This window comes from Rhinolophus sinicus, linkage group LG09, assembly GCF_036562045.2.
Source record: "Rhinolophus sinicus isolate RSC01 linkage group LG09, ASM3656204v1, whole genome shotgun sequence".
Taxonomy (NCBI): Eukaryota; Metazoa; Chordata; class Mammalia; order Chiroptera; family Rhinolophidae; genus Rhinolophus; species Rhinolophus sinicus.
The window spans coordinates 13,789,440-13,803,582 of record NC_133758.1 but is presented as its reverse complement, the minus strand read 5'-3'; the positions used below and the strand labels follow the sequence as shown (position 1 = coordinate 13,803,582).

General features: G+C 41.1%; 1 protein-coding gene across 3 annotated transcripts in view; it reads left to right on the top strand.

The window, feature by feature from the left end:
- Positions 1–14,143, top strand: part of ONECUT2 (one cut homeobox 2) — a 53,382-nt gene that overhangs the window by 14,513 nt on the left and 24,726 nt on the right. Inside the window, exon 2 of one of the 3 annotated variants that reach the window (XM_074339913.1) lies at positions 6,226–7,160. The exons of the other annotated variants lie outside the window; for them this stretch is intronic. Coding sequence (XP_074196014.1) covers positions 6,226–6,251 — 26 coding nt within the window. The 3' untranslated portion in view covers positions 6,252–7,160. Of the gene's footprint in view, positions 1–6,225; positions 7,161–14,143 lie in introns of those variants that run through there. 3 annotated transcript variants of the gene reach the window in all.

The following is a 14,143-nucleotide window of genomic DNA, read 5'->3' as shown; positions in this document are numbered from 1 at the left end:
TGCTGAGGACTTCTAGGTCTGTCTCTAGCCCTGGTGTCGCTCCCGAGCTCCAGGTCCCTATTTCCTTCTGTATCTGGACATCTTTATCTGAAAGTCTTCAAACTCTGTTTATCTAAAAGGGAACTCAGTTTTTTGCCCCTGCAGCAACCCCTCATCACCACCACCAAATAGGAATCTCTTCTCATCACCTTGTACATGGCCTCTCAAACCAGACCAGGAAATCAACGCGTACCCTTTCTTTTGCCTTTTCCTCGTCATCAATGACACTAGCCATGGGGATTATTACTCTTAAATACCTGTCTACATCCCTCCATCTCCTCTGTGCTGCCCTAGTTGGGTCCATCACCAACATCAACAGCCTCCTGACGCGTCTCCCATTCTCCGTTCTTGCCTCCTCCCATCCAGTTTCCAACCTTGCCAGAGTGACTTTTTTGGAACCCAAATCTGACCACATGACACCTTGTTTAAAACTCTTTGTTAGCTCCCTGTGACCACTGGTGGGAGGTCCAGATACCTGAGCAGAGTGTACCAGCTCCTGTGGACTGACTCCTGCTCACCTCCAGCCTCCTCTCCCATCACTGCACCCATTCACTCTGTGCTCCTTCCATCTCCTCAAACACATCAGGCCATTCCTTTGGTCAAGAATACTTTTTCCCTACTCAATTGCCTTGAGCTTAATTTCAGATCTTGGCTTAGATGTCCTTGCCTCTAGGAAGTCTTCTCTGGTCTCCTAAGTCAGGATCCCCAGGGACTAGCCCGCCCCCCCGCATTGCACACAGAATATAGGTATCGCCTGCTAACTTGTCAGTGACCCCCCCCCATTAGACTGTAAGTTCCATGAGAGCAGAGGGTGCATACAACAGGCAGCCAACAAATATCTGTGAATAACTTAATATGACACTGTTTCTGCCCATTGTACCCACCCCCAAGTTAGTAGATGGCATTTGAAAACAAATCATCAGTTACTAGCTTTTTCACCTTTGACTTTACTAGATATTAAAGGTTTGAGTAGATAAGTCCTCATTTACCTTCACAATATCCGTAAGGTCATTTGATGGACTCTTGCCTATCTTTATAAATCTCCTAATTTCAGTCACTGAGGGGAATGGGCTGTGTATGTGTACTTATACCTGGCATTCTTTTCTAGCTTCTCCTTTTGAAAAGGGGTATTTTCTGTAAATATTTTGATCATTGATAGATATATTTGCTTACATAACCCAAAATAGATTCTTGTGTTAAGCAGAAATGAGACATACACTTAATATGCAGAAAACAGTCCTCACCATGGCTTGGTTAATAATGGAAGTTTGTCTGCTTCCACCCAAGCCAAAAATGTTATTCATTTCCGAACAATTGAGCCTGCAAACACGTTAGCAAATTAGAGGGACTGGTTTCCCCTTTTAAGTCCTTTTAATTATCAGTAAACTAAATTTGCATTTAAATGGCTGTTACTTGATATATTGCAAATTCTTAGATTGTTATTGACTTAACTTTACCTCTAAAGCAAAAAGCCAGTGTCAACATCTTAAATTTATACGTTCACCCTGTTCCTTTCTCATTCCCTTATCTTTTGGAAAATGAGTACATAAATATAGTTGCTTGAGATCCTTGAGACCCAGTAGTTGAGAAATTTTCAGGGATGTTAGACACAGTTTTGCATACACAGTCCTGAACTAAGTAGTAAGAAAAACAGGAAAAAGTTAACTAGCTTTTTCACCTTTGATTTGCTTGATATTAAAGATTTGAGTAGATAAGTCCTCATTTACCTTCACAATATCCGTATAGGATTGAGAGAAAACAGATTGTATTATTATTTCAATTTTAGTAAGAAACTGAAACTAAAGTAATTTGCTCTATGTCTTATGTGGAAATTATATCTTTTTTACAGTTCTGTTTTGACATTCACATTACATGAGTAACAAACTGGGAAGACCAAGCATATGTGAACAAAATGCAGTGTTAAAACAGTTTAGACTTTTTTTTCCTGATGCCTTTAATTGAATGCATTGCTGGCTGCATGATAATTGGGCATGTTCAGTAAGCAGTTGATTGAAGGGGTTGTCATTTGTGTGCCTTGCATAGCCACACTAAGTTTCCTTTGACAAGGAGGCAGAGACAGGCAGTACTGCTGAGCTCACCCCTCCCTGACCAGTTCTCCTCCAGGAGCCTCAGATTTGGGCTTCCATAGGCAGATTCTGGAAAGTCAATTAAAAGGCAAGGTGGGAGCAGGTAAATGATTGGACTGGAGGAGAAAGGGAGGAAAATCCACAGAAACGTGGGCTTTTCTACCAGAAGCCACACCAGCTCAGGAGCCCGTGTTCTGCCTCCTTAGAGCTCTGGAAGTCCCTGGGATGTGAACATCCCTACCTGAGATGGGTGAGGAGCCTCAAGCTAACGAGAGGAAGTCTAGGGCAAGTCCTGGCAACAGTGTCTATACGACACTGGGAAGGGATTGGAGGCATCCAGCACTCCTTGCTCCCCTCTTCTCTCAGAGCTCATCTTGCAGAGGTAGCCGCAGGGTAGCTCAGTGAAATGAATGGCCTTTGGCTTTGGAGTGAGACAGGCTTGGCAATTAATTCTAACTGCCACTTACTAGCTCTAACTTAAGCTCTCTGAGTCTCAGTTTCCTCCTTTATAAAATAGGAATAATATGTCCACATTGGAGAGCCGATATAAGTAGTAGAGATGATTTGTATAAAGTAGTTGTCGGGTAACAGGCTGACCTGTCTTCATGACTTCCCCACAGAATTCCTTACCTGGAGTGGTGACCCGAGGGACAAGATGGCTTTGGGTGTTGGGGAGGGAGAGAGAAAGGAAATAAAGTCCAGATTTTATTGAACTTCTATTATGTGCTTTGTATCAGTTAGCCATTGCCACAACAGTGCTGAGTAACAAACCACCCCAAAACTCATGGCATTCAACAGTAAGCATTTTTTTTTTCTGACCTATCTGCAAGATTCAGCTGATCTAGGCTGGTTCCAGCTGGGATTGCCCGTGCATCCGTGGTTCGGCTGGCTCAGTCATGTGTGTGGGTGGCTCTACTCCACATGTTTCCCATCCTCTCCTGGGACCATTTGGGGGATCCGGGCATGCCTTTCTCATAGCAATGGCCAAGGGGAAAGCACAAGCAATAACGTACTCTGTAACATTCCATTGGTGAAAGCAAGTCACATGGCTGAGGCCAGAGACAGGGCAGGAGGGCACCACAAGGTCACATGGCCAGGAGCATGGGTCCAGGAAAGAGTAGATTGGAGCTTTTTTTTTTGCATTCTACCTCATCCCATATATTTTGGCTCACTTTTATTGTTGCAGGAAGCCATTTCTATGGTAAGGATAGGATGGGAAAACAAATTTGGCAACAAATATAAAATCAATGTGGAAGTATTTCAAAATACTTTAGTATTTTATGCTATATACAAGTAACACACCTATGCCCAATTTGACAGGAACCATGTTGCTTTGTACTATGACTATTTGGGGACATGCCTAACCTCTTCTAGATCATGGCAGGCAGCGACCCCGAGCTTTGCCCTCCTTCACCTTTTTTCTTTTTTTTTTTTATAAATTTTTATTTTATTGGAGAATATTGGGGAACAGTATGTTTCTCCAGAGCCCATCGGCAATTGAACTGGCAACCTTGTTGTTGAGAGCTCACACTCTAATCAACTGAACCATCAGGACGCCCCCTCCAGAAGCTCAGTGGCAGCTCGTTGTCTTCAATCTAGTTGTGGAGGGCACAGCTCACTGGCGCCCATGTGGGAATCAAACCAGCAACCCTGTTGTTTAGAGCTCACGTTCTAACCTACTGAGCCATCTGGCCGCCCTCACCTTCTTTTTAGCACTAGCACAGTGCCTCACCCATACCTGGCACTCAGTAACTACGGAACGCCTTTGATCACCAGTCACATTACTCTAGTGTCCTACTAGGAGGTTGCCTCCAGCCCCACCAGATGACTATACCGGTATATAGTTCTACATGTATATTAAAATAGTGCTTCATTTTAAACTTTTCTATTTTTTTCCCCTGAAATAATCATCAAACATCAGAGGAACAAAAGTCCAAGTTTGTTGCCTACAAAAGTTAAGCTACCCAAAAATTAAAAAAAAAAAAAAAAAAAGAAAAAGGAAAAAATTTTTTTAATTTAAAGAAAAAAGCAAAACACAAAACTTAAGCTACCCCATTCAGATCTCGGTTATTCTGTGCTGATAAAATCCAAACAGTGTGCACAATTGGCTTAGGGTTTGCCTATGAATATAGAAGCAATTGGAAGGTGATATCAAAAAGATCAAAAGATTTACTCATGACTCTAACAGTGGCTAAGGTTTGTTGTTATTTTTATCCTTAGGTTCCACATGTTGGGCATATTTTTAAAATTCATAAGCAGCGTTACAAATATTTGACAATTTTGTCTTGATTCTTAATGCAGGTGTTTAGAGATGCCTCCATTAGTGTATATGCCCTCAGACAATGTGTTTATTTGCATCGTCCTTCTTCTCTGCCTGTCCCCTAATGGTCTGGTACACAGAGGGCTACTTGAGCTGATTTATATGGATCTCAGTTGCTCTCATTTGTGCATACTTAATTCAAAGACGTGATCGCATTGATTTCCTCACCTCACTTTTCAAGACATTGTACTAACATAGATATCTCAGCTGCTCTAACTACATTGTCTGAAAAGGAAAACATTTTAAACCTTTGGAAGCAATTTTGACGGACATTTCATTGTGTTCTATATTACTTACCTAATTAAATTTCCTTCACATCGAGGTCTGTTTAAAATTAAATTGAGAAATATTTTTGAGTTCCACTGAGCAGATAACTTTGTTTAGCTGGATTTGTTCTGCGTACATGTGAAATGGCATCCTATGAATCAATATGCAGTGCTTACACTTCCCCTGGATGTGAAGAAATGACACCCTTAGTAGGCAGATGTAGTCTCCAGTTAGTCATAACAAGCTGTCGCTGGTTACTGAACTTGCTTAGCCTTCCAAGAAGTCCTCCCGTTTTTGTGCCCATGGTTTGGCAGGCTGATTTACTCAGATGCTGAGCACTGTGAACAAAATTCATAATTCTTTCATGGATTAACTGGAGTCCTGGGACTCCTATTTACCAGCTCACAGTCTAGTTCAAGGCAGCTAACTTCCTTTGGGGCACACAAAAGTCTTATTTGCATAGCCAACGGGGTAGAATTCCAGACTGGGTTTGAAAGCAAATAGGGTGAATTGTCTGAGGATTCATCCTGGTGAAGAGGTGGGATTCCCAAAGTCTCTTATCTTTGGAAACAAACCATAGGAGGAGAAAGGCCTTATCTTTCAGTTCCACCCACCCTTGTTACTAAAGACGAGCAAAACAGACCCTCTCAGTTTTATCCCCATTCCACTCCATTCTACTGGGAACTGACAGTGATAGAGCTATAATTGGAGAGTTGGCATTCCATAAATACTGCTTTAATATTTTAGAAAATAGTCCTACAGAACTGCTCTTTGTTGCATTGTTAATTAGCCTATAAACATTTCAGAATTCGTTAGAATCTTCAAGGTTTATCTTTGTCTCTTAGTCCATTCGGACTGCTATAAGAAAATACTACAGAGTGAGTGGCTCATAAACAACAGAAATTTATTGCTCACAGTTCTAGCGGCTGGAGGTCCAAGATCAGGGTCCCAGCATGGTCGAATAAGGGCCCTCTTCTGTGTTGCAGACTTTTCATTATATCCTCACATGGTGGAAGAGGGCAGGGAGCACTCTGGGGCCTCTTTTATAAGGTACTAATTCTGTTCATAAAGTTTCTGTCTTTGTAACTTAAGCACCTCCCAAAGGCCTCACCTACCAGTACCATCACCTTTGGGGGTTAGGATGTCAGCATATGAATTTTGGGGTCATAAACATTTAGCCCATAGTAATCTCTGTGCCTCAGACAATAGGTTTATCATAAGGTGTACCTTAAATGAGCTAATGTATATACGAGGTGTGATCACAAAATACAGTGAATGTTTAAATTTTTTAAAAAATTATTATCGTAAAAGGCACATTGCCATGAATCCCCCTCAAAACACTCCCCCTAGTTTCTCACACACTTGTGCAATTGTTCTTGCCACTTTCTAAGGCAGTTCTGGAAGTCCTCTTTTGTGAATGTCTTTAGTTACGCTGTCGTGGCTGCCTTGATGTCCTGAATCGATTCAAAATGTTTTTCTTTCATGGTCACTTTGACGTTGGGGAAGAGCCAGAAGTTGCACGGTGCCAGATCCGGTGAATAAGGTGGATGAGGACACACCGTAATGTTTTTATTTGACAGAAATTGTCGTACCAGAAGCAATGTGTGACATGGAGTGTTGTCATGATGGAGGATGAAACCATTTGCCCATTTCATGTTAATGTGTTGTCCATGACCCATGATTTATGCACACTTTGAAACATGCAGTCTCACAACCATAGCTCACACCCGACTGACTGCACCAAACAAGTTGAAACTTGTCACACACTGTTACTACATTTCCACACGCTGCTTCCCACATTGAAGATCCCTGCCTTTCCGTTGGATGGCACTCGGCAGCAGCATTCACCATAGTTTTTGATCACATCTCACTGATGCTTAAAATAAACAACTGGCACGTCATGAATGCTTGCTAATTTAGCTGTTGTTGTTGTTGTTATCTTTTGTAACATCTCCATATAGAAGCAGGAGATTTGGTCTAAATCACTAACTCTCCCATAGTTTTTATGTTAAAAGTATTGCTTGGCATTGTCCTTGAGAGAATGAGCTCTGGTGTTAGATCCAAAATGTGTCCCAGCTACGCCACTTACTAGCTAGCTAAGTGACCTCAGGCAAGTGATCAACTTCAGTGAGCCTCAGTTACCCTGTCTGTAGAATGGGGGGATTAGGTTGACATCCAACATCATCTCGTTGGTGTGCACATTAAATGAGATACCACAAGTGCTTAGCACTGCACCTGGCACATTTACCTCTCTTTTCCTCCACACTACAGGTGATACCCTATTGTGCTTAGATGCATGTATTTTTCAGCTTCAGCATAATTTACACATCACTGGTGGAATTTGTGATGAGAGAGATTGCCAGACTTCACATTGGTCCCGGGATGTAATCCTTGCAAACTGGTGAAACACACAGCAGTACTATTTACTTCCACCACCACCCTTAGTCCCCTACCCCATGTCCTTTTAAGACTCTCTTAACAATTATGGGCATGTTGCTAAGCTCATGCTTAGAACAGGGAGGGAGGGAGGGAGGGAGGGAGGGAGGGAGGGAGGGAGGGAGGGAGGGAGGGAGGAAAGGAGAAAGGGAGGGGAAGGCAGGGGAAGCAGGGGAGGAGGCCACCGACTCAGCCCTGTTGCTTTTTCTGAAGTAGGAACTTATTTGCTAATACAAGATTTTGAAGCCATGGGCCTCTGAATTCTCAACAGGCAAGTCTATTGAAACAGTCTCTAGAATCCTTTCCTGACCCCAAATTACTCCCAAGGATTAATTGTCCTAGTGGTTTCATGGCCACATTATTTCATATTCATTAATGTTTTCATGAAAAATTATAACACTAATTAGCGCGGTTTCCAGTTAATTCCCTTGGTGATTCATTACTCTCTCCCCTCTTGGTGTTCTACGTGTGGTCATCGTGGAGAAAGCATCCAAGGGGTAATTGCAGCTCTGTTCCCTGAGTGATCGCCTAATGCCATTAATTCTGAGCTACAGGTGCATCTCAGGTGGCTCTGTGGGGTCTGGTTACAGTTGCACCCTGTCCTGGCCCTTTGGATGCAGGGAAAGGCATGCCTGGCCGGCCGTGAAGACTGGTCCTCTGAAGAGGGTCCAGGGCAGCAGAGGGGAGGGAGCATTTTAAAGAGAAAGAAGTGGGGGCGGAGCTTCTTGGTGGCAGGTTAGCATCACTTGAACCTCTTCTGGAACCTGAGGTGAGGACATGATTGGGTCTAGAGAAACCTGCCCTGAGAACTTGTACCTGGAAGAGAACAAGGCAAGCAAATTCTCTTCAGTTTTGGCAAATGTGTGGCCAGGTGCTGCCCAGACTCTGGAAGCCTGGTTCTCTCTCAGAGCTCTAATGCCAGTTCTTTACGTTAAAAATTTATTTGACCTCACACCCATTGAGATGACAGCTATCAAAAAACAGAAAATAGCAAGTGTTGGATGAGGAGAAACTGGAAACCTCGTGCACTTTTGGTGGGAATGTAAAATGGTGCAGCCTCTGTGAGAAGAATATGGCAGTTCCTCAAAAAAATTAAAAATACAATTACCATATGATCCAATAATACCACTACTGAGTATCCCAAATAATTGAAAGCAGGATCTCGAAGAGGTATTTGTACATCCATGTCCATAGCAGTATTATTCTTAATAGTCAAAAGGTGGAAGCAAACTAAGTGTCAATCGATAGATGAATAAACAAAATGTGGTATATAAATAAAATGGGATATCATTCAGCCTTTGAGGAGGGGAATTCTGACGTGCTACAATATGAATGAACCTTGAGGATGTTATGCTAAGTGAAATAAGCCAGATACATACACACACACACACACACACACACACACACGTATGGTGTGATTTTACTTATATGAGATAACTAGAGTGGTCAAATTCAGAAAGTAGACTGGTGGTTGACGGGCTGGGGAGAGGGGGAATAGAGGGTTGTTGTTTAATGTGTATAGAGTTACCTGTTTTACAAGATGAAAAAGTTCTGGAGATTGTTTACACAACAATGTGAATATATTTGACACTGCTGAACTGTACACTTAAAAATGGTTAAGATGGTAAATTTTTTTATGTGTATTTTACCACAATTTTTAAAAAAAGATTATTTGTCATTAATATTGTAATGCTTGCTTCATTAAAAATATTGGAAAATAGAAAAAATATTTATATCCTCAGTAAGGAAATAAAAGTCAAAGTTTTGCTCCTTCCATTTTTTTGAATTATTCCTAGATACGTGTTTTACTGTGATTTTTTTTTCTGTTGCGTTTACTAATAGGTTATTTTTGGTGTGGAGGAAAGCTATAGATGTTTTAAATGTATTATTGTAAAGTAAAATGCTAATGGGGAGTGCATTAAACATAAATGCATTGCTTAATTAATTCTTGTAAAGCAAATTAAATGCTACCAGCACCCAGAAGTCTTCCATATGCCCCTCATCAAAACCCCTCCCTCAACCAAAGAGATAAACAATAACCTGCTCTTACCATGTTTCCCCAAAAATAAGACCCAGCCGGACAATCAGCTCTACTGCGTCTTTTGGAGCAAAAATTAATATAAGACCGGGTCTAATATAAGATAAGACCAGGTATAATATAGTATAATATAACATAATATATATAATATAATACTGGGTCTTATATTAATTTTTGCTCCAAAAGATGCGTTAGAGCTGATTGTCTGGCTGCATCTTATCTTCATGGAAACGCGGTACGATAATCACCTCTTGGCTTTGTTTCATTGTCCTTACCTCTCAAGTACATATTAATACTCCTGACCACTGGTTTAGTTTGGTCGATTTTTTTAACTGCATACACTCACTCAGTGTGTATGTCTTTGTGTCTGGCTTTTTGTTTTCAACATTCACATGTTGTTGCATGTAGTAGTAGTTCCCTCTTTTTCGTAGCTGTACAGTATTTCGTTAAATTTATATGACACTGTTTACTGGTGCCCCTGTTGATAGGCATTTGGGTTGTTTCCAGTTTTGTTACAACGAAAGCTGCTCTGAACATTATTGCACATACGTTCTAATGTACATAAAGCATCTATTTCTTTAGGGTTTTCTTAGATTGGGTTCCCCCAGAAGCAAAACTTCAAATAAACCAAAAAGTGTATTTGAAAGGTGATCCCAGAAAGCGCTGGTCGGGGAGTGGAGAAATAAGACAGAGAAGGGAAGCAACCCAGTAGTTATTGCTTCATCAAGCACATTTCTGCTGTGGGCGAACTGGGGCTTAATACTACCAAGTAAATAACTCTGTGTGTCCATAGAAAATGTGTCAGAGTTCTTCCACTTGGAAAACAAGGGTGTGGGGGTATTTATCTGACAGCTGTCATCATTCACTGATTGGGGGAAGCTCCTGGGAGGGGGCACGAATTCCCCAGCCCTTCTGGCCTGCCCTGCACATGGACAGAGCAGGGTCTGGCAGCCAGAGAAAGCCCTTAGGCAAAGAGATGAAGGTTCTGGCGGTTGGAAACGGGGCTGGCATGCAGTCCAGTGGTGAAGGCAAAGGCATGTGCCAGCACATGGCAGCGATCTGCACCAAGGCATTCTGTTCTACCTGGGACAGAATTTCTGGGTCATAGGGCATGCATGTATTCAGCCGTATCGGGTACGGCCGAACAGTTTTCTAACCTGCTGTACCAGTTTACACTCCCACCGGCAGCCTAGAGGACTTCTCATTTCTTTGCCAGCACTTGGTATCGAGACTTACACATTTGCACCATTTTGGTGGGTGTGTAATGTTGTCTTAGATCCATAATTCCTGTATTACTAATAATTTTGAGCATCTCTTTATATAATTATTGGAAATTTGGATTTCTTCTGTGACGTGCCTGTGCAAATCTGCTTGTTTTCATATTAAGATGTCTGGCTTTTCCTTATTGACTTCCAAGAGATTTTATGTATTCTGGATTCGTGCCCTTTGCCAGTCATATGTGTTGTAAATATCCATGGCTCTCCTTTGACTCTTCTTTTGTTTTTTCTTTCCTCTCTTATTCATGTCTTTTGATATCTAGAAGTGCTTAGTTTCCATGTGATCTAGGATCTCAATCTCTCGCCTTTGGGTTAGTACTTTTTCAGTCTTGTTTAAGAAATCTTTCCCAAGATGGTGAAGGTAGTACCCGATATGATTTTCTAAAAGCTTTGTTTTGCCATTCACACTGAAGTCTGTGAGCCACGCAGAACTCGTTTTTGGGGTGTGACATGAAGTAGGGTCAAGAATTGAGCCCCACCCCAAAGCCTCGCCCGGTATCCCAGCTCCATCATTGGAAATAACGCCCTCTCCTCTTGGTCTGCAGTGCCAATCTTCGCTAAATCAAGTGTCCACGTGTGCATAGATCTGTTTGTGGGCGTCCTGTTCTGTTCCACTGGTTTCGTTGTATAATCTTACCCCAGTGCTGCACCATTGTAGTCTTAAAGGTCTCGGTGGTTGATAACAAGTCCTTCCATCTTGTTCTTCTTCACCAAGAATAGCTTGACTATTCTTTGATTTTTTGCATTCTCATATAGATTTTAGAATCACCTTGTCAAATCCCAAAAGCTGAAAGGAAAGAAAGAAGAAAGGGAGGGACAGAGAGAAATCTGCTGGGATTTTGATTAGGGATTTGATTAGATCTATAGATCAATACAGAGAGAAATAAACTCCGTAATGTTGAATCTTCCAATCTTTTGATTTAGGTATTCATTAATTCCTCTAACAAAGCTTACAGTTTTCTTTGTCTATGTCTTGAATACGTGTTGTTAGATTTATTTCTACGTACTTGATTTTTTGATCTGATTATAAATAGCATCTTTTTTATTTTCTGTTTGTTGTGTTCTATAGAAACATGATTGATTTTTGTCTACTGAGTGTAGGAACCTTGCTAAATTCTTATATTAATTCTAATAGTTTATCTGTGTGTTATCTTGGATTTCTATGTATACAAAATCAATATTGATTTTTGTATGTTCATCTTGTAACTGACCACCTTACTGAACTTTCATTTTAGTTCTAACAATTTGAGTATTGAGCCTCTTGGGTTTCCTAGGTAAAAAATCATATTAGCTTATAATTATGAGGGTTGTGCCTGCCTGGTGAAGCAGTATAGGGTAGTTGTTAGGTACAAGGAGTCTGGAAACAGACTACCTGAGTTGGAATCCCAGCTTCCTTCCTTATTATGTAACCTTAAGTAATTTTCTTAATTGACTGTAAACCACTTCATAGGTTGATTGTAAAAATTAAATGAGTTAATACACTTAAAACAGTTCCTATCAAATAATGAGCATTTGTTTTTTCTTATTTTATTTCACTGACGCCTTTTCCAGCATGATATTGAATAGTAGTGGTCCTTTCAAGCCTCACCTGGAACTGAACACTTTGAAATATTTCCTTCTATGTGTTGGTAGACACCATTGTTTTGTTTTGTTTTTCATCTCTTTGACTGGACTTGTGAGTCTGGTGTTAAACTCTGCAAGAGGGAGCTACTTTTCCAGAAGAATTTCTTTTTGTCAAACAATGTTGTTCACATAATGAAGAAACATGAATAATGGAATTCTTTGTATTTAAACATCACTGAGCTTCTGTTTCAGAAGGAGGCACTGACCCTTGTACTTTCCTGCAGATTCACTGGTGTGGCCTTTCCAAGGAGGCACTGCTAGTGCCGTGACACGCCTTTGGATGTTTGGGATGCGTTTAGCCACCTAGGGCTGTGGGCCAATCCTTTTTTCAGACAATATCACATTCTAGAGCTTTTAATTTTAATTGTATTACAGGTGAACTGGAGCGTGTCTTCAGTTATTTTTCTTTTCATAGAGAGTATATAGATATACTTTTTGAATCATTATATAACTGAGAATGCCTTCCTACAGGAAAGACCATCTGAACTGCATAAATTCTAGCATGACAACTGCAGTGTTATGTTTTGCGCTTAATTTCCTCCAATGTTATTTAGTTCTCATTTTCCTGCAAGTTTTTTCATCTTTCTCTTATCTTACTGTGTTTTTTGTTTGTTTGTTTGTTTGTTTGTTTTATTACTTATTACTATTACTTATAGAATTCTATTTTCTTCTTGGGGAGTTTTTTGCTGTTGTTTTGTTTTACTTTTGACAAGTTTATTTAATCTAGTGTGATATAAAAGGCACAACTATAATTCTTCATTTTCTGTTCCTGTTTCATAGACGTCATCTCTTTTTGCGTCATGTAGAGATACCAAATGATTCTCTAAAGTGTTCTTTAAGTTTTTGTAAGATAGTTTCAGATGCATTTCCTCTGGTGTCAGATGATGGTCTTTCTTGTTTTCCTTTATTTTTCATGTTTCCTTTTGTCCTGTTTATCCATTCTCAAATGAGAAAGACTAACTTAAGTCTGATGTGTTCCATAGAAAGGTTGTGTTTTCCTCATGACCTTCATTCTGGATGTTAGTGCACCCATCCTCTCAGCCCTGCACTAAATTGCCAATTGATACACCTAACCCAGCTCCTAACGTCTCACCAGCTTTCTTGTAACTTGGCCCTGCTGGACCTACATGGACTCACCTCGTGTGTCCACTCCCAGGTTGCCGACAGGCTGCTTAAATGGAGCATGTGCACCGATCCCCAATATGCCGCACCCCAAAGCCGCCTCTTGTCCCTACGCTCACCCCGCGCACTCTTGAGAAACTCCGTCTCCCAGGGTGTGACTTTCCACTGCTGGTGTCCCTCTTCCACACACCCCCCCTCTGCCTTTTTGTCCAGTTGTTTTCTGGGAGTTCCGGTAGGTGGAGAAGAAGAGTGGACAGCACTCTGGCTATTTCCAAAGGCATCACCTATCAAGTTAAGAGATGGCTGCTTAATTTGAATTTCTGAACAGCTTGGAGGACTCAGGTGATTTTTTTTTTCAATCCAGATGTTATTTTTCAATCCAGTTCCGTTGGCCTTGTGTTTAGGTGGAAATTCCTCAAAAGGGCAGCCGTACAGGTTGACTGTAGTCCTAGTTTTCAGTTTGGTGAGCTTTGTCTTTTATTCTAGGTCTTTGAGATGATTTCAGTGGAAAGTTAGAAGCTGCACTAGGTTCTCTTAGCCATTTTAAGCCAGCTGTTTCTATCCAGAGTTAAGTATTTGTTTTATCATCTCACGACTTCCTCAATAGCTTGCAGGAAGGCAGCTGTATAACAACTAAAGGTCTGTCTTTGCCACCCCTTCTCCATAGGCAGAACAGATGACCAGGAACTGTGATTTCAAAGGCCGAAAGCCCCAAAAGATTTATTCTAATAGCCAAGTGGGAAATAAAAGCCCCACTGGATTAGAAGTGAGGGAATCTGGGTTCTCAGGGCTGTGTCACTGACTAGCTGCACTCAGTGTTGGGCAAATTGTATTACTTATGGGAGCCTCAGTCTCCTTCTATCTAAAATAAAGGATTGGACCAAATGGTCTCTAAAGTCCTGCCATTCTAGGACTCAGTTTTACCAGCTGGCCT